Below are 27,769 nucleotides of genomic sequence, written 5' to 3' on the forward strand. Positions count from 1 at the left end.
GAGAGTCCATCTCAGACTCCATGGCTTCCTACCATTTTTGAGAGTCCTTTGATTTCACTACTTCATCATATGATAGGGGCTCTTCCTCTATTTCAGATCCTGCATTTGACAACGCATAAAACATTAAATCAAATTATTCGTATCTCACAGGAGGCCTTGAAACCCTCCTTTGTCTATCCCTAACAACGTTATACCTCTCTGGATCAAGGGGATTTTCTGACCTAGAGGATTCTTCATAATCCTCTTGCTACCCAGAAGAGGATGCTTCATATTCCTCCTACTGACTAGGGGAGAATTCATCATAATCCTCTTGGTGTTCTAACTCTTGATTTGGGGAATTATCTAAACCTCGATCACTGGTTTCTTCTTATAGTTCTACATCAACTGCCTTGGCTTTTCTAGCATCCTTTGATTTTACCTTTTCCTCAAAATCTTTTATAGTAGACCTTTCATCAATTGTAACATCTCTATTCACAAATGTCTTAGGCATATCCGGATCTAGGCTCCATAATTTATATCCCTTAACCCCTTCCGGGTATCCTATAACCAGACACCTAATGGCTCTTGGATCTAACTTACCTTGCTTAAAATGAGCATAAGCAATACATCTAAACACCCTTGCATGGTCTATATTAGGTTTATGACCTATCCACATTTCATAGGGGGTTTTAAACCCTATAGTTGCGGATGGGGACCTATTAATCACATAGGTTGCCGTTGTAACCGCTTTTACCCAAAAGGATTTAGATAGTCTAGCATGGATTATCTTGCACCTAACCCTCTCTAATAGAGTCCTGTTCATCTTTCAGCTAGACCATTCTATTTGGGATTCCCTGGAACTAAAAGATGTCTAAGGATATTATTTTGATTACATAGGTGGGTAAAATCCTTATTGCAAAATTCCAACCCATTATTAGTCCTAATGATTTTATTTTTGCTATCTTTATGATTTTCTATCATAGTCTTCCAGGTTTTAAATGTTTGAAAAGTGTTATCCTTTGATTTCAATACATAAACCCAAACCATTCTAGAATAATCATCAATATTGACAAGAAATACCTAGCTCCACCATGAGATAAGGCTTGGGAAGGGCCCCACAGATCAGAATGAATGTATTCTAAAGGGGGCCTTAGTGGAGTGGATAGCATTCCTAGGGAATTTTACTTTAGCTGAATTTTCAAAAATGCATGTTTCACATTTATCTAAGGCTGTTACATTTCCAGCACCTACAATCCCTTGTTTAGCCAATTCCTTAAGTCCTTGCTCACTAATGTGAGCCATCCTATAATGCCATAACCTAGTCTGCTGATAGGATTTATCCTCTCCTACTGCTACCTCTCCACCAACTGTGGATGCTTGCAGTACATATATGCCATTTTGAAGGATTGCCTTCATGCATATGAGAGAGCCTCTAGTTACCTTAAGGACTCCACCAACTCCTCTATAGGAGTAACCATTTTTATCTAATTCTCCAAGAGATATAAGGTTTCTCTTTAAATCTGGAACATATCTAACATCCGGCAATATTCTCACTGTTCCATCATGCATTTTAATTTTAACATCCCCAATCCCTTTGATTTTACACTCTTGGTTATTTCCTAACAATACTTTACCACCATTAATGTCCCTATAGTTTAGGCACTGATCCCTATGTGGAGTCATATGAAAGGAACAATCGGAATCTAACACCCAAACTTGCCTATTCTCGGTATTGGATATAACCAGTGCATCAGCACTGTCATAATCAAATTCACAAATTGAAGATGATATTTCAGCATTTCTTTTACCCTGAAATTCCCCTTTTCTCTTCTCTGGTTTTGACCTAACAGCAAGAGCATCACTCATAGAATTATTGCCTTCAACCTTCTGTTGTAATTATTTGGAGTTTAAGGCTCCTACAACATCTTCTAGAGACAGTTTGTCTCTCCCATGTTTTAGAATATCAACAAAAGTTTCATAGGATTTAGGCAAAGAATGCAAAAGAACTAGAGCTTTTTCCTCATCGTCATATTTGATATCTATGTTTTCAAGTTCTAGACATAGTTTGTTAAACTCGTCTATATGATCGTGTAGTTTCTGATCTTCTCCCATTTTAAATGAGAAAAACTTGGTTTTCAAGAATAACCGAGACGAAGTTTTGGTCAAGTATAAGGTCTCTAGTCTCTTCCAAAGGGCTTCCATGGTAGTCATTTTGGAGACTTCCTGCAGCACCTTGTCTCCTAGACTTAGAATGAAAGTATTGAATGCCTTTTTATTGATTTCTTTCCTCTGTTTACTTATTTCCGTTTTCTGTTCTTCCGTACAAGTGTTGGGTATTGCCTTTTCTTCATCTAAAGCCTCTTCCAGTCCTAAGTTCCCTAGTAGAGCTTTCATTTTTATCCTCCAAAGGCCGAAATAATTCTGGCCATCGAATTTTTCTATATCGTATCTTGTTGCAGCCATTCTTGATACTATTAAGACAAATGGACACCAAGAAAATGAAAAGAAAGCTTTTTCTTGATCCTAGGGGAAGGCTCCGATACCAGATTGTTGTTTTAGACTTGCTAGTTTAGGCGAATTTAGATGAACTAATCTATTTCAAACACTCTTCCCACTCTTGGATCAACAGAAAGAATTGTTAATACAAACAGAATTTAAAGAATTCACAAATTTAGACAGAAAAACCAAAAATCAAACCACAAGAAGCCGAATTTATCCTGGTTCAGATTGCAAATGTTGCAACCCTACATCCAGCAGTCAAACACCCCTCAAGCAGTCTTCTTTATTCAGAAAGAACGATCAGTACAACAGCTAGTTCCCTTCCTTCTATTCCTGAGTACATCAAACCTTCGCTTCCCAAGATTACAAAGCTATATCTCAAAAACACTAGCCTTTCTCTCAGAACAAAACAGTACTCGTTACAACAGAAAATGAGAACCCACACCACCGACTACCCCTCGCCCTCTATTTATAATAGGGGTAGACATCCCAATGTAACTAATTGGAATTAGATAATTACAGTTTTAACCCCCAAACTTTTACTAATCACATTTAGGGTATCATTTTCATCTGCCTATCTAAACCTTAGCTGATATAAGCCATTGTCTTCACTGATCTTCTAGGATAACTCGAGGCAAACATATCAACACTGTCTATTTAAGTTTTCCGTCAAAGTTACATATTCTTATGTGATTGTTGTATTCAGAACTTATTTATAATTTATGTACTTTGTTCTTGATCTCACTCTGCAGTTTTACTTTTCTAAAATAAATTGGTGTAATTGCATATTTTCCTTTTGCAGGAAACTTTCGAGTTCCTTAATATTTTGCAAGTTCATGGATTCCCTAAAATTATGGGAGTTCTTACACACCTTGATAAGTTCAAAGATGTAAAGAAACTTAAGAAAACAAAGCAGCGCCTCAAGCATCGATTCTGGACTGAAATATATGATGGAGCTAAACTATTCTATTTATCTGGTCTTATTCATGGGAAGTAAGTGAATGACCATGGGCTTTACTGTGTTCCATGTCTCCTTCATTGTCTTCTGTGAAAATAATCAAAACCTAGTGAAGGGTACTCATTAAATTTATCATGCAATTTTTTTTTTTATTTTTTTGAGCGAACAGGTATCATAAACGCGAGGTTCACAATCTTGCAAGGTTCATTTCTGTTATGAAGTTTCATCATTTGTCATGGCGAGTTTCCCATCCATACATCTTGGTAGACCGTTTCGAAGATATCACACCCCCAGAAAGGGTGCATGTGGACAATAAGTGTGATAGAAATGTGACATTATATGGCTACTTACGAGGCTGTAATTTGAAGAAAGGAACTAAGGCATGTATATATAACCTTATCTTTTATACCTTAGCAAATTCTGACTTTTGGTGATGTGACAGTATTTGAGCCCTACCAAAGATGTGTATTCTAAATGATATTTTGTAGTTTCCTCTGTTGATCAGTTCTTGAAATGATATTTTGATATTGGCTTTTGTAGTTTTTGCTGTAAATTAAATCGCATTCACCATGAAGATATATACTCAATCCTGTTCCTCTTAAGATTATTATTATTATTATTATTTTGTTATTAATAGTCATTGTGTTTGTAATATCAAGTTAATATGTATACAAAGGTTTTCATATGCTTGAATTCAGTTCTTGCCTCATTTGGGACTTACCAATGAGATTCAGAAACGTCATTGGGAAGCAGACCCCATTCTGCAAGGCAAATTGAGAAAAAGTCCTCACAAACATGGTGATGAGTAATCTCAATCTTTTTACTGGTTGTCTCATACATCTTAAAAATCAAAGACAAGGTTATTTATAGATATCTTGGTAGTTTGAAGGAAAAATGCTTGTATTTTCCAGATATATTGCACAAAAGGCGATGCAATCATATCTAACAAAGTTGGCTCTTTTCTTAGGTACTGGAGATGAGCCTTTTGTTTCCCCTTATTTGATTGAAGTTGAATTTAATAGTTTAATGTTGTGGTTCACTAATATAAAATCTCATGTTTTGGTGATATGTAAATTTGATGGGGTAGATGATGGAAATGTTTAGATGAGCCACAACTTAAGTTGAGGCAATTGAGTGGCAATTATATGTTGCCTGTTGGTTTATTTTGAAGCTCATTTGCTAGTTCAGTCTTCATTGCCTGTGATTTAGTTTCCTTTTGGGAGGATACTGTTGCTTCTATGCTATATCTCCTTATTCTGATACTTGCGAATAATTTATTCTTGTTTAAAAAACGTGAGGACTGGATGTCACAACCCTGTTGTGACTACTGCAGCCTTACCACTAACCCGAGGGGATTGATAGAGAAATTCAGACCTCCACTTGATAATGGAGTCGTCAGAAAGAAGAACAACAAGGAATTTGGAGGGGAGAGAGAGAGATAGACGGAGAGAGAGAGAGAGAGAGAGAGAGAGAATAGAATAGAATCTTCTTAATTTTTAGCATGACCTCTCCATCGCACGGGAGGCACCTTTATAAGGCCGTTGGAGGGTATATTCCCCTGACAGGTGGGCCCTCACCCCTAACTGCATAACAACTTTGATTCTAACCAACTTACTAGACCACCTAGCACTCTAAGGTTACAGCCTAAATGAAAACATACAATTGAAGATCTTAACTAGCAAAAATTTAAAGAAACGACTCTTAATAGACTACCTCCGTGACAATGCTCCCCTCTTGAATGTGATAGAACTCCTACTCAATTGATTGAACTTTAACTAAAAAATTGTAGGAATTCCTCAATTACAGTAGCTTCAACAATGGATGTAGCGAAAACAATGAAAGAAAACAAAATAGGCCTATTCGAGAGGGCCTCTCTCTCCCACGACTTCTCTAACAGAATTTTCCACACCTCTCTCTCTTTCTCTCCTCCCTTATATACCTACTCCTCCCACTCGTTCCAGCCACATGCTAGATTATTCTCTTCTAACTAACTTGTGACTTTTTTAGCCTTGGGTCATTTTACTTGGTTGCCCCCTGTGGTCCCCACCCTTTTCCCCTCCTCCTTTCTTCTCTGATAAGTTTGTTTAATGGGGGTCCTAACAATACTCTAACCCATAAGTCGCACCTTGTCCTCAAGGTGAAATTCTGGAAATTGAAGAAGAATCTGATGGTATGGCTCCCAGGTTGCTACCAATGGGGGCAACCCCTTCCATTGAATAAGGACATCAAGGTTCCTTAGATTTTTCCTTGTGTCTGGCCTTATTCTCAATAGAAATTCCAGAGTCACTTTCATTTCCAGCTCAGCTGAAAGTTGATCAGGGATTTCGAGGGTTTCTCTAATTGCTCCTTTCGCCTTGTGCAGCTGTGACATGTGGAACACGGGATGGATAGCACTAGAAAGGGGTAAGGATAGCTTGTAGGCCACATTCCCGATCCTCTTCTCCACTGGAAAAGGCCCATTGAACCTTGGTGATAACTTCTCATTCAATCTCTTTGCCAATCTCTCTTGTCGATAGGGCCGAATTTTTACATAAACCATATCTCCCACGTTAAACTGCACATCTCGCCGCTTCCTATCTGCTAACTCTTTCATCCGAACTTGAGCCTTAACAATTGGGACTTTAATTCATCAAGAATGGAGTCCCGTTCCAACAACTGTTGTTCTATTGCTGAAATTGTGTAGTACCCCTCTCAAATCTCAATTATGGGGGAGGTTCACGCCCATAGACAATCTGGAACAGAGATAATTTTGAGGATGTATGAAAGGAAGTATTGTACCAATATTCAGCCCATGGCAACCAGCTGCACCACGCCTTAGGTTTGGACGAGCAGAAACAACGAAGATAGGTCTCCAAGGTTCAGTTTAGGACCTCCGTTTAACCATCGGATTGTGGGCGGTAGGGGCTACTCCTGTTCAATTTAGTGCCTTGCAATTGAAACAACTCTTTCCAAAAATGACTAACAAAAATTTTATCCCTATCGGAGACAATAAAGTTTGGAACCCCATGTAACCTGACAACCTCCTTCACAAAAATCCTTGCTATGTTTGCTGCTATGAATGGGTGTTTTACAGCAAGGAAATGTTCGTATTTGCTTAACCGGTCAACCACTACCAATATTGTATCCTCCCCCCCTGACCTTGGCAGCCCTTCAATGAAATCCATAGACGCATCCTCCCAGATTTGGCTTGGAACTGGAAGCGGCTGTAGCAACCCACCAAGTGATAATGCTTCATATTTATTTTGTTGGCACACAGGGCAATCACTAACATACTGTTGAATATCCCTCTTCATCCCCACCCAAAACACGTTCGAAGAGATCCTTTTATAGGACGTGAAAGGGCATTCGCTGCCCAATTCTCCAACCTGGGTCGATATTGAATCTCACAATCATATCCCATCAACTTCATGACCCATTTTTGGCACTCCGGACTGATCTTCCTTTGTTCTATTAAAAACTTTAAGGTTCGTTGGTCTGTCCGAATAACAAATTTCCTCCCAATCAAATTTTGTCTCCACTTTCTCACCGCAAATACCATCGCTATCAGCTCTCTCTCATATACGGACCTTTGTCGACCTTTGGAATTTAGGGAATGGCTGAAAAAAGCTATAGGTCGCTGCTCCTGCATCAAAACAACTTCCAACCCATGCCCGGATGCATCAGTCTCTACCACGAACTCCTTGGAAAAATTTGGTGAGGCCAACACCGACAGTTCGATCATCACTCCTTTAAGAGATTGAAAGGCATGTTCTGCTAATTCATCTAAAAAAAATTCCCCTTTCGAAGGCGGTCTGTCAATGGCCATGCTAGCTATCCATAATTCTTCACAAACCTCCGATAATACTCCGTAAGACCCAAGAATCCCCAAAGCTCCCGTAAGGACTTAGGATTAGGCCAATCCATGACTGCCTTAATTTTTGAGTTATTCGCAGCCACCCCTTCGTGAGAAATGACGTGTCCCAAGCACTCAATCTTCCGCTGCCCAAACTAACACTTCTTGGCATTAGCATACAGCTGATGCACTGCTAACAGCCCCAAAACGCACTTCAAATGTTCCTTGTGCTTAGCCATATCCTTGCTATAAACCAAAGTGTCATCAAAAAATACCAAAACAAATTGCCTCAGCTGCTCTAGACAAATTATGAAAAATCGTTTGGGCGTGTGCGTAACCCTTCATAGCGACGCGCTACACTGCCCCCGTGTAGTGACAAGTGAGCTAGGGCCGCTGCATCGGCGCCCGGATGTAGTGATAAATGAGCAAGGGTTCCCGCATTTGCTTGGACGGATGTGGGTAAAGAAGCTAGTCCAAAATCAAAATCAAAACCAAAATCAAAATCAAAATCAAAATCAAAACCAAAACCAAAATCAAAAACAAAATCAAATTCAAAGTCAAGGCCAAAAACAAAATCAAATCCAAAGTCAAGGCCAAAAACAAAATCATAGATTAAGGATTGGGTCATGGAACATAGGAACATTAACAGGCAAAGCTATGGAAGTGGTGGATGTGATGATTAGGAGAAAAATTAATATTATGTGCCTTCAAGAGACGAGATGGGTAGGGAAAAAAGCAAAAATTTTATCAGAAGCTGGATATAAAATATGGTACACAGGAACTGATCGAGCGAAAAATGGAGTGGGGATTATTATGGATAAAAGCTTAATAGATGAGGTAGTGGATGTAAAGAGAATAGGGGATAGGATTATTATAGTGAAGATTAGTTTAGGAAGAATGACTATGAATATCTTTAGTACATATGCACCACAAGCGGGGTTAGGTGATGAGATAAAAGCAAAATTCTGGGAGGACCTAGAGGGACTCATACAAATGATACCAAGAGGAGAGAAAGTGATTATAGGAGGTGACTTAAATGGGCACGTGGGTAGAGATGGAAACGGATATAGAGAGGTACATGGAGGGTATGGATTCGGGAAAATTAATAATGAGGGTAAATCTATCCTAGATTTTGTTATGGCATATGGGCTCATTATAACCAATACTAGGTTCAAAAAACGGGACGAACACTTAATCACATATAAAAATATCACCTCAAGCACCCAAATAGATTACTTCCTCATGAGACAAGAGGATCGGTTATGTTGTAGGAATTGTAAGGTGATACCGGGAGAGTGTTTGACTACTCAACATAGACTTCTAGTACTTGACGTCCAAGTAAGAAATTGGAAGAGAAAAAATCACATAAAACAAAATCTAAGAATCAGGTGGTGGAATTTAAAAGGGGAGAAACAACTAATCTTCAAAGAAAAATTAAGGGGTAGAAGGGAATGAAATGGAGAAAGACAGACAAACCAAATGTGGAAAGAAATGGCTAATGCTCTGAGAAGCACGGCAAAGGTAGTCCTTGGAGAGACAAATGGTAGAGTCCCTAACCTTAAGGAGTCTTGGTGGTGGAATGAAGAGGTATAATTGAAAATTAAAAATAAGAAAACTTGCTATAAGGCGGTATATCAATGCAACAATGAAGAAAATCAAAAAAATTATAAAGAAGCAAAAAAGGCAGCAAAAAGAACTGTTAGTGAAGCAAGGTCAAAAGCATATGAGAATCTATATAAACGACTTGATACAAAAGATGGAGAAAGGGATATATATAAATTAGCTAAAGCAAGAGAAAGAAAAACACGGGATTTAAATCAAGTGAAATGCATAAAAGATGACAATCAAAATGTTTTAGTAAATGAGGGAGCAATTAAGGAGAGATGGAAGGAGTATTTCACAAAATTATTCAATGATAGTGGTGACACAAGAGTTAGGTTGGGACATCTTAGTAACTCCGAAGGGAATGTGAGCTATACATTCTATCGACGCATAAGTTCAAATGAAATAAGGCAAGCATTAAAAAAGATGAAAAATCATAAGGCAGTGGGACCAGATAATATACCAATAGAAGCATGGAAATGCATGGGAGAAGAGGGCATCTCCTGGCTAACGCAACTATTTAATGCCATCCTTAAATCAAAAAGATGCCAGATGAGTGGAGGAAGAGTACTTTGGTTCCTATATACAAGAACAAAGGAGATGTTCAAAATTGTGAAAACTATAGAGGAATTAAGTTAATGAGTCATACCATAAAATTCTGGGAGAGAGTAATAGAGCATAGGCTCAGAAAGGAAACAAAGGTGTCAGAAAATCAGTTTGGTTTCATGCCTGGTAGGTCAACAATGAAAGCTATATATTTATTGAGGCGTCTAATGGAAAGGTATCGAGATCATCAGAATGACCTACATATGGTGTTTATAGATCTAGAAAAGGCCTATGATAGGGTTCCTAGAGAAGTATTATGGAGGGTTTTAGAGAAGAAATGAGTCAAAATAGCCTATATACAAGCCCTTAAGGACATGTATCATGGTGTAAAGACAAGGGTCTAAACATACAGAGGGGATACTGAACCATTTACAACTACAATAGGACTGCATTAAGGTTCTGCACTAAGCCCATACTTATTTGCCCTAGTAATGGATGAACTCACTAAAGATATTCAGACAGATGTGCCATGGTGTATGCTATTTGCAGACGACATAGTGTTGGTGGATGAAACAAAAGAAGGAGTGAACACTAAGCTTGAGTTGTGGAGAAACAATTTAGAATCTAAGGGATTTAAATTAAGTAGAAAGAAAACAGAATATATGGAATGCAAATTTAGTAAAAATGCAAGAGTGGATGATGTTATAATAAAATTAGAAGACCAAATCTTACAAAGAAAAGACCATTTTTGATATTTGGGATCAGTGATTCAAAAAGATGAAGAAATCCACGAGGATGTCGCACATAGAATTAAGGCAGGTTGGCTAAAATGGAGAAATGCATCGGGGGTGTTATGTGATGGTAAAATCCCATTAAAATTGAAAGGAAAATTTTATAGGACAGCTATAAGACCAGTCTTGCTGTATGGCTCAGAATGTTGGGCAGTCAAATACCAGCATGAGCAAAAGACGAGTGTAGCGGAGATGAGGATGTTAAGATGGATGTGCGGACATACAAGAAAGGATAAAATTAGAAATGAAGTTATTCGTAATATGGTAGGAGTAGTGCCAATCGAGGAGAAGATGAGAGAGACTAGACTAAGATGGTTTGGTCATGTGAGAAGGAGACTAAGAGACGCTCCTGTGAGGAGAGTTGATGAAATGGAACAATTAGTCACAAAAAGAGGTAGAGGTAGACCCAAGAAGACTTTGGGAGAGACATTAAAATTTGATATGAAATATATGGATCTAAATGAGGATATGACAAAAGACAGAAATACATGGAAGTCTAGAATTCATGTAGCCGACCCTACATAATGGGATAAAGGCTGGATATGTTGTTGTTGTTGTAAATTGCCTCAGCTGCTTTTTAAAGATCTCATTCATCAAGGATTGAAATGTGGCGAGGGCATTGGTTAACCCAAATGGCATAACCAAAAATTCATAATGTTGTTCATGTGTGCGAAAAGCGGTCTTAGGAATGTCCTTAAGACTGATTCGTATTTGATGATACCCCGATTTTAAGTCCAACTTGGAAAAAACAGCAATCCCATTCAATTCATCCAATAATTCTTCAATAATTGGAATGAGAAATCTGTCGGGAATGGTTACCTTGTTTAAGGCTCGGTAGTCAACGCAAAATCTCTAGCCACCATCCTTCTTCTTAACCAACAACATCGGGCTAGAAAATGGACTTACACTCGGCCTGATCAGCCCTGTTGTCAACATCTCCTTAACCAGCTTCTCAATCTCATTTTTTTGAAAGTGGGGATATCGATATGGCCGAACATTCACTGGTGGTATGCCCAATTGTAGTGTAATCACATGGTCTCGCTTTCGATGCGGGGGTAGACCCCCCGGCTCCCCAAACACATGTTTGAACTCCATGAGCAGCTTCTGCAAGTTGTTTGGAACTGCCCCTCTAGCCTTGTTTTCAACAGCAATCAAGTTGCCCAATTCAAGTAGCACCCCTTCCCCATTTTCCCTGAACGCCCTCATCATTGATTTCAATGTTACCAAGGTCTTACTAAGGTTGGGATCCCCATGCAGTGTCACAGTGCCCCCCCCCCCGCCTTAAATCTCATCACCAATGAGCCCCAATCAATTTGTGTCTCCCCTAGGGAAGCCAACCACTTCATTCCGAGGATCACATCTGAACTCCCTAGCTCTAATGGCAGAAAATCCTCCACTATTTCCATATTCTGTAGCTTTAAGACCACCCCCTTACACACCCCCAACAGCCATACCCGACCCTATAATCACCCCATAACCTTTTGTTTGTGTCCTAGTTAGTCCTAAATTCTGCACTAATTTAGCTGCTATAAAATTATGGGAAGCCCCACTATCAATTAAGACCACCACCTCTTGTCCCCTCACTTCCCCTTTTACTTTCATGGTTTGTGGAGGGGTTAATCCCACTACCCAGTTAAGGGATAGCTCCACCACCTCCCTTAATTTGACCTGGTCTCCCCCTTCCTCTGATTCATCCCTTGTTTCAGCCTCCTGTACATCTTCTTCTTCCTCATCCCTTTCCTCCTCATAAATCACCATTACTTGTAGCTTCTTATTCTTGCATTTATGACCCACCGGATATTTCTTGTCACAACGGAAACATAACCCCTTCACCCGTTTGGCCTGCAACTCACTCTCACTCAACTTCTTGAAAGGGGGAGTGCTCCACTTACCTACGGCTGATGGCCGATGTGAGGCGGCAGTGCTAGTTGTCGCCCACTTCGGATGAAGGTTTGTTGTTGGAGTGGAAGGGGCTAATACCCGAGTTGGGTTTGATCCCAAATAACCCCCACGGACCACCCGATTCCTCTCCTCGATCTATTGGGCCAGCTCCATCATCTGCTCCAATCTATTTGGCCGCAATACCCTCATCTCCGCCCGAATATCCGACCTCAAGCCATTTATAAAATGACCCTCGAGGAATGCGTTTGGCAGCTCTTCAAGGGACGAAGCCAACGTTTCAAAGCAGAGGCAGTAGTCCTTAACGGACCCAATCTGCCTAAGCGCGGGAACCTCTCATCCGCTGTGCCTTCTTGAGTCGATCGGAATCGACTTACCAGCAGCGCCTTGAGCTCCTCCCAACTCCTCACTCGCCGTCGCCTTTACTCCCATTGAAACCAGGCGAGAGCGGCCCCTTCAAAACAGAGTGCGGCTGAGTTCATTTTCTTTGTGTCGGCCAAACGGTTCACGACAAAGTAACGCTCCACCCTAAGACCCACCCATTAGGGTCGTCTCCCTCAAATAGGGGCATCTCCAAGCGTCGACCCCTAGTCTCCAGCCTTCCGAAGCCAACGGTCACGTCGCCTTCATTTCTTGCCCATTCTCTCCCCCTCGGCGTCTCGTCCATGGTAAAGGAAGAACCCATGGGTACATTGTCCTCTCCTCGTTTCCCCTTCCTATCCTTCTCCTGTGACTCCCACTTCTCTATCAGTAAATTGAATTGGTCCAACATCATCGTCATGTTCTTCTCTATGTTATGTAGCTTCTGGAATTCATTCCTCATAGAATCCAACCCAACTTGCAATCCCTCCATTCGTCCTTCTATCTGCTATTGATAAGTCTCCAACCTCCCCTCTTAACTCACCCACTCTCTCAGAAACAGATATCCCCATGAATCTAGGCTCTGATACCAAATGATAGAAGTCTTACTCAATTGATTGAACTTTAACTCAAAAACAGTAGGAATTCCTCAATTACAGTAGATTCAACAATGGATGTAGCAAAAACAATGAAAGAAAACAAAATAGGCCTATTCGAGAGGGCCTTTCTCTCCCATGACTTCTCCAATAGAATTTTCCACACCTCTCTCTCTTTCTCTCCTCCCTTGTATACCTACTCCTCCCACTCATTCCAGCCACATGCTAGATTATTCTCTTCTAACTAACTTGTGACTTTTTTAGTCTTGGGTCATTTTACTTGGTTGCCCTTGTGATCCCCACCCACTTCCCCTCCTTCTTTCTCCTCTGATAAGTTTGTTTAATGGGGGTCCTAACAGAATGCTTCCTTGTCCTCAAGGAAGATTAAGTGAGCTAACCGCGCGAGGAAACTTCTTGAGCAATCTGGAAGGTATTCCCATGTGTTGCCATCCGTAGTGTTTCCTTGCCATTTAACCAAAACCTGGATTAAGGGAGCTGCTCCTCGCTGGATCACTCGTCTCTCAAGTATGGCCTTCGGCTCCACAGCTTGTTCACTTCCCTTGGGTAGAGAGGGTAGCGTGGGACTTACTGGTTGCCCCCCAATAGATTTTTTCAGTAATGAAACATGAAACACAGGGTGGATGTGAGTGTCGGCCGGCAATTGCAATCGGTAAACCACTCTTCCCACCTTGTCAGTTGTGGGAAAAGGTCCGAAGTACCTGGGGCTAAGCTTGGTAGTCTTCTCTTGTGTCAGTGACTTCGGATGTGGCTGTTTCAGCCTTAGGTACACCTCTTCTCCAACCTCAAACTCCCTTTCTGTCCTTTTCTTGTCCGCATAGTGTTTCATGCGGTGCTGGGCAGAGGCCAACTATTGTTTCATTTGCTGAGTCACTTCCCTCTTCTTCTGTAAGTACTCTTCCATTGTGGCTACCTCTGATCCCCCTCCTACTGCTTGTAGCACTGGTGGCTTGTACCCGAATAGAGCTTTGAAGGGGGTTACTTTAATAAGTGATTGTAAGGTGGTGTTGTACCACCACTGCGCCAAAGTGTAATGAAACAGCTAGGGCAGAAATAATATCAGAGAGAATGAAAGAAAGATTTCCAACTGATAGAAAAATAATTAAGCCTCAAATTGATTCTGAAGATGAGCTGCCTTTAAATAGACAGCTCAACCTCTTATGACAAGATACACACATGCAGTCGCTAACTGAAAATACAAAGAACAACATACATATAGCTGAGAGAAAGAACATGATATTTAAACTACTCTAACACTTCCCCTCAAATTAGACTCCATAGAAGTTGAGTGATCAAGTGTGGAGAATGTTGCAGCATCTGTAGAACCAGCATGGATAGGAGACAATACCAAACCAAGACTTGCGCGTAGAAACTTAAACCGGTCTCTAGGCAGTCCTTTTGTAAGAACATCAGCCACTTGATTAGCTGTAGGAACGTACCTAACCTCTACTTCACCATTCTCCACTTTCTCGCGAACAAAATGAACATCAACTTCAATATGTTTTGTTCGAGAATGAAAAACTGGATTCTCGGACATGCTTTTGGCAGCTAAGTTATCACTCCACACAATAGGAACAACAGCACATGGATAGCCTAGCTCTTGAAACAATGTTTTCAGCCACATCAACTCAGTCACACCCAAGGCAATAGTGCGATATTCAGCCTCTCCTACAGACCTAGCAACAACAGTCTGTTTCTTGGAACCCCAAACAATGAGATTCTTGCCAAAATAAACACAAAAGCCACTGGTAGAGCGCCGAGTCACCTTGCAGCCAGCATGGTCTGCGTCTGTGTACACTTGTAAGGACAAATCATCTTGAGATGGAGAGAAAACCAAACCCAAGCCAATTGTGCCCTTTAGGTATCGAAGAAGACGCTTACAAGCCAACCAATGCTGCACCTTAGGACAAGACAAAAATTGACTTAGCTTGTTAACTGTAAAAGCTATGTCCAGGCAAGTATATGTCAAGTATTGCAGTGAGCCAATGAGAGTTCTATACAAAGAAGGATTGAAAAATAGTTTTCCTTCATCTGTTAAAGAAACTCCAGCAGCCATAGGAGTATCACATGGCTTGCTATCATGCATAGCAGCCTTTTTTAGTAAGTCAAGAACATGTTAGTTTGAGTTAAGTAGATACCACTACTGTCTCTATAAGTTTCAAAACCCAAAAATAGTTCACCGAACCAAGAGTCTTAAGAGCGAAATGTGTGTCCAAAGCTCTAATACATGACTTAAGTGCATCGTTATCAGAACCAGTGAGTAGACTATCATCAACATAGATCAACACATAAAGCACACAACTAGCAGTCTTCTTAATAAACAAAGATGCATCCGATACAACACGAATAAATCCCCACGACTGTAACGCTGTCCTCAGCTTCATATACCAGGCTCTAGGAGCCTGCTTAAGCCCATATAAAGACTTTTGCAACTTGCAAACATGTGTAGGGAATTGAGAATTAACAAATCCCTCATGTTGGACCATATACACTGCTTCATTTAAATCTCCATTGAGAAAAACATTATTTACATCAACTTGTTGGATGTCCCAACCATAGGTAGCTGCCAAAGCAAACAAAACACGAATGGTTGGTGCCTTAACAACTGGACTAAAGGTTTCAGCATAATCTACACTCGGAGTTTGATGAAATCCCTTAGCAACTAGCCTGGATTTGTACTTAAGAATAGAACCATTTGCATTATACTTCACTCTAAACACCCACTTACAGCCAACCAGATTCATATCCTTAGACATAGGAACCAAATCCCAAGTATGATTTTTCTGTAAGGCTGTATATTCTTCATTCATGGCCTGAACCCATCGTGAGTCTAAAAGGGCCTCACTAACAGAATGAGGTTCAACAGAACTCACTAAGGCATGAGGAGAAGGAGCAACTAACTGTTTGGACTTGGATCGGGTGACCATAGGATGAAGAGAGGGAGCAGGAACAGGTTTGGAGGGCTTAGGTTTAGACTGAGGTGCGGAGGTAGATACAGGACATGGCACAAAGGCAGATGTAGAAGCTGGATTAGATGGCAGTTGCTGTAAGTGTTTTGCAAACAGAGAGGAGACATCTATTTGACTATTAGACTGTGTGGGGACCGGAGCTGATGCAACCGAGGGACACCATGAAGAATTAGAGCGAGTGAAAATAGGTTCCAGAAATGCAGTAGAATATCCGTGAGGTACAGGTGATGAAGACACTGAAGAAGGAGTAAACAAAGAAGGATAAGGAAAATCACTAGGATTAAAATGGACATGCCGAGACACATACACTCTCCCAGATGGATGCAAGCACTTGTAACCAGCTTGAGTATGACTATAGCCAAGAAAAACACATTTGGCTGAATGAAAATCAAACTTATGTTGATTATATGGACGAAGAAAGGGAAAACAAGTACAACCAAAAGGTTGAAGAATGAAGTAATTAGGTTGTTTATTATATAGCAGTTCAAATGGTGTTAAAGACTTGAGAGAAGAAGAAGGAAGCAAGTTAATAAGATGAACTGCTGTTTGAAAAGATTCCACCCAAAACTGAAGAGGCATACAAGCACGAGACAACAACGTTAACCCCATTTTAGCGATGTGTTTGTGTTTACGTTCGGCTACACCATTCTGTTGATGAGTATGTGGGCAAGTAAATCTAGATTGGATGCCATGAGTTCAAAGATAAGGTAAGAAAGCTCGAAATTCCCCTCCATTATCAATTTGCAAAGCCTTAAGCTTAGTGTTGTATTGAAGTTCTGCAAACTTATGAAAGATAGTAAATGCAGACAAAGCATCTGATTTAAGCTTTAGGGGGTAGATCCAAGTATATCGAGTGTATGCATCAACAAAGATGATGTAGTACCTATAGCCTTCTATAGACAAAATAGGGGCTGGTCCCCAGAGATCAGAATAAATTAATTCCAAGGGTTTAACTGCAGTGATGTCATGACTTGAAAAAGGAAGCTAACTTAACTTTCCAATCTTACAAGAATCACAAAAGGACAAATTGGAACCTAAGCAAGAAATTCCCATTTTATTCAATATAGACCTGAGTACATTCATTGAAGGATGTCCCAACTTATCATGCCATTGTTGACAAATTTGAGTATGCTGAACAACATTTACAACATGTGGGAACTCATGACAAAATGAGTTTGACCTTGTACATGTAGCTAGTTTATTATATGCTTTTGAAGGAAAAACAGAAGAAACCAAAGAAGTGTCTAGGGATGAAGCAGGAATGCTGGCACCAGCAGAACAAGATGCTGGAGTCAACCGATAAAGCTCATTCTTAAGGTGTCCCTAAAGCAGCACCAGTCCGGAAGCCTTGTCCTTAATCAAACAAATATTGTATTCAAATTCAGCCACCACATTATAGTCATGAGTAAGCCGAGATACATTAATTAGATTTTTCTTCATACTAGGAACATGAAGAACATTAGATAATGGAAGAGCTAAATTTGGTTGAGACTGCAAATAACTGGTGCCAACATGATTAATAGGAAGTTGCTTACCATTGCCAACAACAACTTTGTCACCACCAGTGTAGGGAGCATGTAAAGAGAGGTTATTGAGGTTGGAGGTGATGTGATTAGTTGCTCCAGAGTCAACAAACTAGTTTGAATCGGGAAGAGAAGGAGAAGCTGTAAAGTTGTCAGGTGTGAAAGAATTAGAAGAACTACCATAGTGAGTGCCTTGTGTTGAATCCATATCATTAGTGTAGACCCCGTTAGAATCACTAAAGGAGGCCAAGTAAGCTCTTGAAGGAGTTTGATTCATAAACTGAGGCTGAGTAATAATCTGTGTTGGAGTACCACCATCAGATCTGCCAAAATTTGCGTTTGATGGCCGCTAGAATGTTTTATCAAATTGATGATAACATCGATCCACAAATTGGCCTGGCTTACCACACAACTGACAGTAAATTCTCCTATTTGAATTCCTACCTCGATCTCTTCCTCCTCCTCTATTATCATATCCATTTCCTCGCTGAGACGATCCACCTCGAGTGCTACTAAAATTATAATTTTGAGTAGAAGGCATTGAAGCCACATTTACGTGCATAGTAGAGACCGAATCAAAATTGACAGTGGAGTTTTTGACTGAAAGTCTTTGTTCATGCATCAATAACAAATATTGTACCTTTTCCAAATCGATCTCATCCATTTGATATGTAATAAGGCTAACAACTGTCTCATACTCCTGATCTAAGCCATTAAGAATTGCAAGCAACAATTCTTTATCATTCAGTGGTTCATCTATTGCTGCCAAAGTGTGTCCGACTGTTTTAATCTTGAGAATGAAATCATTTATAGAGAGAGAGTCATTTTTCATAGACCTTATCTGCTATTTTAATTGAAAGGATTTGGCTATAGTTTGGCGAGAGTACAAATTTTCTGGAATACTCCATACCTCAGCCGATGACTCACTATGAATCACCTGAGCAAGGACCTCTTGATCGATTGTTGAGAACAACCATCTCAATAGAAGCTGGTCGAATCGAATCCAGCTCAAATATGCTGGATTAACTTCCGTTTCTTCACCATCGGAAGCAGCCAGAAACTTCATAGGAGGTGTCATTTTATTGAGAAACGATACCAGATCGAAGGCACGCACCGTAGCAAGAACTTATGCCTTCCAAAAGATATAATTGATGGAATTGAGTTTAATCGGAATGAAATTCAACGCCTTAGCAACAGACGAGAAATCCGACTGAGATCCAGTCGATAACGAAGAGGAAGAACGAGGAGAGGGAGACGATGAATAATTGAGAGCTTGATTGGAGGCCATCGATTATTTCGAATTGCGGTTCTGATACCATGTAATGAAACAACTAGGGCAGAAATAATACCAGAGAGAATGAAAGAAAGATTTCCAGCTGATAGAAAAATAATCAAGCCTCAAATTGATTCTGAAGATGAGCTGCCTTTAAATAGACAGCTCAACCTCTTATGACAAGATACACACATGTAGCCGCTAACTGAAATAAGCTAACTAAAAATGCTAACTAAAAATACAAAGAACAACATACATATAGCTGAGAGAAAGAACATGATATTTAAACTACTCTAACACAAAGATAACCACCTATGCCATTCTTTGGGACGCATTAGGCATATACACCTTAGATAGGTTTCAAGACATTGATTCACCCTCTCGGTTTGACCATCTGTTAGGATGATATGCCGTGGATAACCTTAGGTCCGTGCCCAATGATTTCATCAACTCTTGCCATAACAAACTGGTAAAAATGCTATCTCTATCTGAGATTATATTTTGGGGAACCCCATGCAACTTGACTACTTGATCTAGGAATACCCTTGCTACCTCTTGAGTCGTATAGGGATGGGACAACCCAATAAAGTGGGCAAATTTGGTAAATCGATCCACCACCACCAAAACACTGTCCTTGCCCTTTGATCTTGGTAATCCGTCTGCAAAATTCATCGACACACTTGACCAGGCTTGTTTTGGAATAGGCAGGGGTTGCAGTAATCCTGGGTAGGGTACCAGCTCCGTTTTACACCTTTTGCATACATCACATCCTCGCACAAACTCCTTGACCTCCGCCTTCATCCTTGGCCAGTAGAATATTCCCTTAACCCTCACATATGTAGTGTGTTCACCCGAATGGCCCTCTAAGGGTGACTCATGCAAGGCCTGCATGATCTTTCTTTTTAGTTCAGCCTTGTCCCCGATCACTATACGTCCCTGGAACCTTAACATTCCTTCTTTCAAAGTATACCCCTCCACCTCTTCTTCCCTCACAGTCAGTTTTTCCAACAAGGCCGTAATTCTCTGGTCTCCAACATAACTGCTAATCACTTCCTCATACCACCGTGGAGTCACCACGGTGATTGTTGCAAGGCTTCCCTCTTCATGGCATCGGGAAAGGGCATTCGCTGCTATGTTTTCTTTTCCTTTTCTATATTGTATCGTGTAATCTAATCCCATGAGCTTGGCCATTCCCTTGCGTTGAAGCTGTGTTTGAAGCTTTTGTTGCAATAAGTACTTTAGACTTTCGTGGTCCGTTTTGATGAGAAATTGCCCCCCTTCCAAGTAATGCCTCCATTTATCCACGGCCATTAGGACCGGCAGGAATTCCTTCTCATAGATGCTTAACCCGGAATGCCTAGGGACTAGCACTTGACTTAGGAAAGCGATAGGCCTTCCTTCTCGTGCTAGCACAACCCTAATACCAGTACCACTCGCATCAGTCTCTAGGGTAAAGGGCTTGTCAAAATCTGACAGCTTCAATTTAGACACTCGACTCATGGCCCCCTTCACCTCTTCAAATGCCTTTTTTGGCTTGGGGCCCCAATTAAATTCTCCCCTTTTCAGCAACTCGGTTAAGGGACGGCTGATCACTCCATAATTCTTAACAAACTGCCGATAGTAACTTGTTAGCCCAAGAAATCCTCTTAAGGCCCTCACTGTTGTTGGTCTTGGCCAAGACACCATTGCCTCGATCTTTTTTGGGTCAGTGCTCACCTTTCCCTTAGAGATTATGTGCCCCAAATACTCCACCTACCCCTGGCCAAACTCACATTTGGATTTCTTAATGAATAATTGGTGGGACCGAAGGATGTCTAGGGTGGTTTGCAAGTGCAGCAGGTGCTGGTCAAAGGTGGAGCTATAGATGAGGATATCGTCAAAGAAAACTAAGCTAAATTTTCGTAAGTGGGGCATTGGTAAGCCCAAATGGCATTACCAAAAATTTGAAATGTCCATGGTGGGTTTTGAATGTAGTTTTAGGAGTATCCCTGGGTTTCATCCTAATTTGATGATAACCCGAGCGCAAATCGAGTTTGGAAAAGAATTGGGTATTGTGGAGTTCATCCAAAAGATCTTCTACCAAGGGTATGGGAAATTTATTCTTGATTGTTATGGAATTCAAGTGGCGATAGTCTACACAAAACTGCCACGTTCCATCATTCTTTTTGACCAACAAAACAGGGGAAGCAAAGGGGCTTTGGCTTGGCTTGACTTGATACTGGATTGTTGGAGCATGTCCCTAACCATCATTTCAATCTCATTCTTTTGGATAGGTGGGTATCGATAGGCTCTAATGTTGACTGGTTCTGTATTTGGTTTGAGGTTAATCGAATGGTCAAACAGTCGGTTAGGGGGTAGGGATCTTGGCTCCACAAAGAGGTCCTCATATTTTACCAATAATTCATTAAGTAATACCAAATGTGTTACCTGATCAGGAGGTTCTCCCAGGCTGCTGACTGTCAAGTAAGTTTGCCCCGACTCCCTTTGTTTCTCGAGTGCGTCTTCCTTAGCCACTATTGAAAAGAATTGTGCTCCATGAACCCACTTCCCCTTCATTACTCTCCTTAGACCTTTTCTAGTCATCAACTTACACATTCCAGCTTCTCTTCCGCCAGTGATGGTCATTCTTTTGCCCTCCTTCTAGAAGGACACTTCCATGCGGTTACCATCAAAACTAATAGGGCTTACTCCTTCATCTAATCCACCCCCAAAACCATATCACTCCCTCCCACCTATAACAGCCTCAAATCGATTACAAATTTCTCCCCTTGCATCTCCCACGAGAACCCATTACAGGTCGAGGTATTTGCCTTTTGTAGGGTTGACCGGGGTGGTATTTCTCTCCACACATGAAGCATAATCCTGCTAACCTTCTTTACTCCCTCAATTGATCTCCAGAGGGTGTTGTGTTTTGGCCAGTAATTCCCTTTACCCCGCTGTTACCCTTACCTATTTCCTGGCTAAAATACCTTCCACCTCCATTTTGGGTTCCTACCACCATCCCCTTTGTCTGCTGCCTTTGCTTCTTCAACAAGGCTTCCACTACTAATTCCTGTAACTGGGCATCTTTCGATGCTTGGGCCACAGTTTGGGGTCTTAGCACCTTTACCATTGGCCTTAATTCATCATTGAGGCCACTCAAGTAGCTTGACACAAAGTAGGCTTCGGTTAGATAGGGGTTGTGTTGAATCATGTAAAACCTCGGCTCCTCAAAACGTTTCTGATACATCTCCACACTACCTGATTGTTTGAGCTTATTGAACTCTTTCACAATGTCAACCATGCTTCTTTCTCCAAGCCTCCCACACAGAGTTTCTGTGAACTCCCCCTATGTCTGGTTCCTCCTTAGTCGTATCACTCCTTGATACTAGGCATCGACCTCCTCATTGAAGTAGGCGGCTGCTAGGGGCACCTTTTGCTGTTCGAGGACATTATGCCATTTAAACAACCTTTCACATTTCCTTACCCACCACCGTGGGTTAATCCCTTCGAACACTGGAATCTCCATCCTAGACAGAGGAAACCCCTAGGGTTGATGGTTCATCGGGCCCCGGGTCCCCTTCCCAATATTCCTTCTTCTCTGCCCCATTGATTAATCTCCTCCTCCTGTATCTCCAGCTCTCGACCAGCCCTGTCCCTCTGAAGGATAGGGTCTATTTCGTCCCTCGGGGGAAACTCAGGTGCTAGCCTTATCAAGTGTTGATAGCCTAACATGGCCATGAAGTGTTGCACTTGTGCACCTAGTTCCTTCTGTACTTGCATAATGGACCCTTCTAGCCTCCTTTCCATTCCATCCATGGCGTTCTCTACCCAGCGATCCAGCACAAGGATCGCCTTTTGATTCCGAGTTGTACCCAGCTCCAATTGCTCCATCTTGTTTTGGCATTCCGTTACCACCACCCCAGTTTGTTGCAACTGGGCTTCGAAATTCTTTATGCGTGTTCCCTCCGCCATGAGTTATCCTCTCCACCCACTGGCCAAGACCAAGCTCTGATACCAATATGTCACAACCCTGTTGTGACTACTGCAGCCTTACCACTAACTCGAGGGGATTGATAGAGAAATTTAGATCTCCACTTGATAATGGAGTCGTTAGAAAGAAGAACAACAAGGAATTCGAAGGGGAGAGAGAGAGATAGACGAAGAGAAAGAGATAGATAGAGAGAGAGAGAGAATGGCCAGCTAGAGAATAGAATCTTCTTGATTTTTAGCATGACCTCTCCATCGCACGGGAGGCACCTTTATAAGGCCGTTGGAGGGTATATTCCCCTGACAGGTGGGTCTCACCCCTAACCGTATAACAACTTTGATTCTTACAAACTTACTAGACCACCTAGCACTCTAAGGTTACAGTCGAAATGAAAACATACAATTGAAGATCTTAACTAGCAAAAATTTAAAGAACGACTCTTAATAGACTGCTTCCGTGACACTGGATAAACAAATTGCTCAAGAATTTGGCTACCACTTTTAACTGCTCTTTCAGTAATGTGACTTATCTCTTATTGTATGTCAAATTTGTTTTGTGTTCATTATGTGTCCTTTTATTTTTTGTACTTCAAGAAGAAATTTATCATGTTGCTGACCTATTTTTTAGTTTAATTTCTCATTTCATGTTTAGGGATAAAACCTTGCACATGCTGCTCCCAAAAACCCTATGCTAGCTGTGTGTTGCGTTTTCTATGCATGTCTGGACTAATCTGTAGTTTGTAATCAGGTGCATATTGCTGGTGTTGGTGATTACAATTTAGCTGGCATTACAAGCTTAGCTGATCCTTGCCCTTTGCCTTCGGCTGCCAAGAAAAAGGGTCTGCGGGACAAGGAGAAGCTGTTTTATGCACCCATGTCTGGACTTGGGGATCTTCTTTATGACAAGGATGCTGTCTACATAAATATAAATGACCACTTTGTGCAGTTCTCTAAAGTTGATGAAGAAAATGGTGAAGTAACAAACAAAGGTCTGTATTATGTTTTATGTCTATACAAATATCATGTTATCAGCATGAAGTTTCCAAAGTTGAGCTCAATGTTACCAAATCCATTTTATGTTGGCTGGCATGTACCTTATCATAGTAATTCTGGTATAAGATATGGAAAAGTTCATTTTGGTCAGTACCAGGCAATGCTTGCCTGATATTGGTCAGTACTAGCTGATACTGCAGCTTTTTTGGATACATTGCACAGATATGCTCTATGGTTTGATCCATTTGTGCAGGCAACCCCTATACTTTTAAAATTGGTCATTGTCACGGCCTAGGTCTGACAATGGTCTTCTTCCCAATCCGATAGGAATTAGGAAGGCATAAAACAGAGAGAACAAGGACAGAGAACAGAATTGAGAGAGAGAGAGAATTTCTTCAATATTCCCAGATATCCCCATCCATGAAGGAAATTGGGAATTTATGCAAGGCATTGGAGGAGTAGATTCCCCTGCTGAGGTGGATTCTACATCCTTCAACAGTTGTAACAACTTGCCACTATCTCTAACCTCTTGCACATGGCAGCACACGGCTCTAAACAAACTATAACAGAAATTACATCAGTAAAAAATTTAAAAAATGCTATAAACCAAGGCCCTAATCATGACAATCTCCCTCTCCTTAACCAATTTCTTGTCCTTAAGAAATGCTAAGGAGGCTAGCCGACCTTGGGAATTGCTTGAACAGATCAGGAAGGTACTCCAAAGTGTTGCTATCTGACGGGCTGTGTTGCCACTTAACCAAAACTTGTATGAGTGGGGTTCCTTGCTTGTACACCGCCCTCTTATCAATTATAGCCTCAGGCTCCACCTCTTGGCTTATCTCTTTAGGAAGGGTGGGCAATGTAGGACTCACTGGCTGCGTGCCCACCGATTCCCTTAAGAGGGAGATGTGGAACACATGGTGGATTTGTGATCATTCTGGGAGCTATAAGTGATAGGTTACCTTTCCAACCTTAGCCTCTATGGGGAATGATCCATACTACTTGGAGCTGAGTTTGGACACCTGTCCTTGAGAAATGGACTTAAGATGAGGATACCTTAGCCTTAAATACACATTCTCCCCAACCTTAAACTCTCTCTTGCTTCTCTTCCTATTAGCGAATTGTTTCATCCTATTATGATCTGATGCTAGCTCTTTCTTTAGCTATTGTAATGTCTCCTTCCTCTGCTCTAAATAATCTTCAACCGTGGCCATTGTAGTGCATTCCCCTACATCAGGCAAAAGGAGTAGTTTGTACCCAAATAGGGCCTCAAATGGAGACATTTTGAGTGAGGTGTGGTGGTTAGAGTTATACCACCATTGAGCCAAAGATAACCATCTATGCCACCCCTTCGGTTGTAGAAAACACGTGCAACTTAGGTAGGTTTTTAGGCGTTGGTTCACCCTTTCTGTTTGCCCATCAGATTGGGGATGATAGGTTGTGGACATATTCAATTTGGTTCCCAAAGCCTTCATAAGCTCTTATCACATCAGACTGGTAAAGATCCTATCACGATCTGAAATGATAGACTTAGGAGTTCCATGTAGTTTCACCACTTGATCCAAGAAGACCCTTGCCACCTTTTAAGTTGTATAGGGATGAGCCAACCCTATAAAGTGAGCAAATTTTATTAGCCGGTCAACTGCCACCAATATACTATCCTTACCCTTTGATTTCGGCAGCCCTTCAATGAAGTTCATAGACACGCTAGTCCATGCTTGGTTGGTGATAGGTAGAGGTTGTAATAGCCCATGGTATGCCACTGTTTCATGCTTACACCTCTTGCAAATATCATAAGATAGCACAAACTCCTTAACTTTTGCTTTCAGTTTGGGCCAATGAAACAATTGCCTAACCCGTAGGTAGGTATTTTGGATTCCTGAATGCCTCCCAAAGGAGACTCATGTAGGACCTGCATTATTTTCTTCTTGAGGCCTGCATTATTTTCTTCTTGAGGCCTGCATTGTTTCCATTCACCATCTTGCCCTGGTATCTCAACATCCCTTCCACCAAAGTGTATTCATCTACTTCATTGGTACCCACAACCAATCTTTCCAATAACTCCTTAACCTTCTCATCTCCACGTGCCTAAAGGTTGTCTTGTGTATATCTTCAGGCTTCATTTTGATTTGGTGGTAGCTCGAACGTAGGTCAAACTTAGAAAAAAATTTGGCATGGTGTAGCTCATCCAAAAGGTCTTCCACAAGGGGTATAGGGGATTTATCCTTGATGGTCATGGCATTAAGTTGGCGATAGTCCACACAAAGCCACCATGATCCATCTTTTTTTTTTTTTTTTTGACTGATAGGATTGGGGAAGCAAAAGGGGTTGATGATAGATTGTTGTAGCATTTCCCTAACCATTTTTTTGGATTGGGGGGTAACAATAGGATCTAATGTTGATAGGTTCAGTATTAGGTTTAAGGTTAATAGCATGATCAAATATTCTGGTAGGGGGAACGGTTGTAGGTTCAATGAAAAGATCCTCAAACTCTACCAGCAATTTATTATAAAATCTAAATTGATCTTGCATTCCTTGGGGTGTGTTGACTATTAGATAGAATTTTCCTTGCACTTCCTTGTCATCATGGCCCTCCTCTATGGCCAAAATAGAGAATAGTTGTGTTAGCTGGTTCCATTTGCCCTTGATCACCCTCTGCAGCCTCTTTCTAGTGATCATTTTACACGTCCCATCTTTCTTCCCTCCTTTTAAAGTCATCTTCCTTCTTTCTCAAGGGATACTTCCATCTGGTTGAAATCAAAACTAATGGGGCTTACCCCCTTCATCTAATCTACTCCAAGAACTACATCACAACCTCCCAACTATAGTAGTCTTAGATTGGCTTCAAACCTCTCTCCATGCATTTTCTAACAGAAGCCATTACAGGTTGATTTACTTACCACTTGGTTCCCATTGGCCACTGTCACACTTAAGGGTGGTGTTTCCGTGAGTTGACACTTTAATCTTTTGGCTATGCCCTCATTAAGAAAACTGTGGGTCCTTCCACTATCAATTTGGATCATAAGGCTGCAACCCTTTACCTGACCCTCTACCTTGATAATTTTATTATTGGCTACTCCCTTCAAGACATGTATTGAGATCTCTCCATCGCCTTCCTCCTCTAAGTCTTCATTTGCACCCTTCTCTTCACCCTCCAGTAATCCCTCATCTTCTTCTTTTAACAATAGTATTTGCCTTTTGCATTGGTGTCTGGGATAGTATTTATCCCTGCACCGATAGCACAGGCCAGCTAGTCTTCTCTGTTCAATCAATTTTCCCCTCGAGTTGTAGGGTTGTGGCCCGAACTTGATCCACCCACATTCTTCATTCCAGTACTTCCTGCCAACAACTCACGGTTAAAACTTCTTCCCCCTTGGTTGAATGTTCCCTGAATCATCCCTTTATGTTGCTGTCTTTGTTTCTTCATTAACCCCTCTCCACCACCATCTCTTGCAATCGAGCACTCTTAAAAGCCTACTCTACTGTTCGGAGCCTCATCATTTTTACCATTGGTCTCAGCTCATCGCTCAAACCACTCATAAAACTTGACACAAAATAGGCCTCCGACAGATGGGGGTTATGATTGATCATAAGAGATCTTAACTCCTCAAACCTTTTTTGATAGGCCCCCACATCCCCAATTTGCCCCAGCTTATTGAATTCTTCTATAACATCCATCATGCTTCTTTCACCAAATTGTTCACACAACTTCTGTAGAAATTCCTCCCAAGTATAGTCTTCTCTCACCCTAACACACCCCTGAAACCATGCATCCGCTACATCATTGAAGTATGCAGTGGCTAAGGATACTCTCCACATCATCGGGATATTATATCAGTTGAACATTCTCTCACACTTTCTTAACCACCACCAGGGATTAGTTCCCTCAAACATTGGAATCTCCATCTGGGGCATAGGAAACCCCATATGATGAGGGTTGGTTTGACCGTTCCTTCCCTTGT

The 27,769-nt window shown here is 41.2% G+C and overlaps 1 protein-coding gene across 1 annotated transcript in view; it reads left to right on the top strand.

Moving 5' to 3' along the window:
- Positions 1-27,769, top strand: part of LOC127811408 (uncharacterized) — a 46,609-nt gene that overhangs the window by 5,011 nt on the left and 13,829 nt on the right. The window contains exons 6-8 of the mRNA XM_052351249.1: positions 3,281-3,471; positions 3,606-3,816; positions 23,563-23,803. Coding sequence (XP_052207209.1) covers positions 3,281-3,471; positions 3,606-3,816; positions 23,563-23,803 — 643 coding nt within the window. The remainder of the gene's footprint in view (positions 1-3,280; positions 3,472-3,605; positions 3,817-23,562; positions 23,804-27,769) is intronic.

The sequence above is a fragment of the Diospyros lotus genome, chromosome 10 (genome assembly GCF_014633365.1).
Source record: "Diospyros lotus cultivar Yz01 chromosome 10, ASM1463336v1, whole genome shotgun sequence".
In the NCBI taxonomy this organism is placed as follows: domain Eukaryota; kingdom Viridiplantae; phylum Streptophyta; class Magnoliopsida; order Ericales; family Ebenaceae; genus Diospyros; species Diospyros lotus.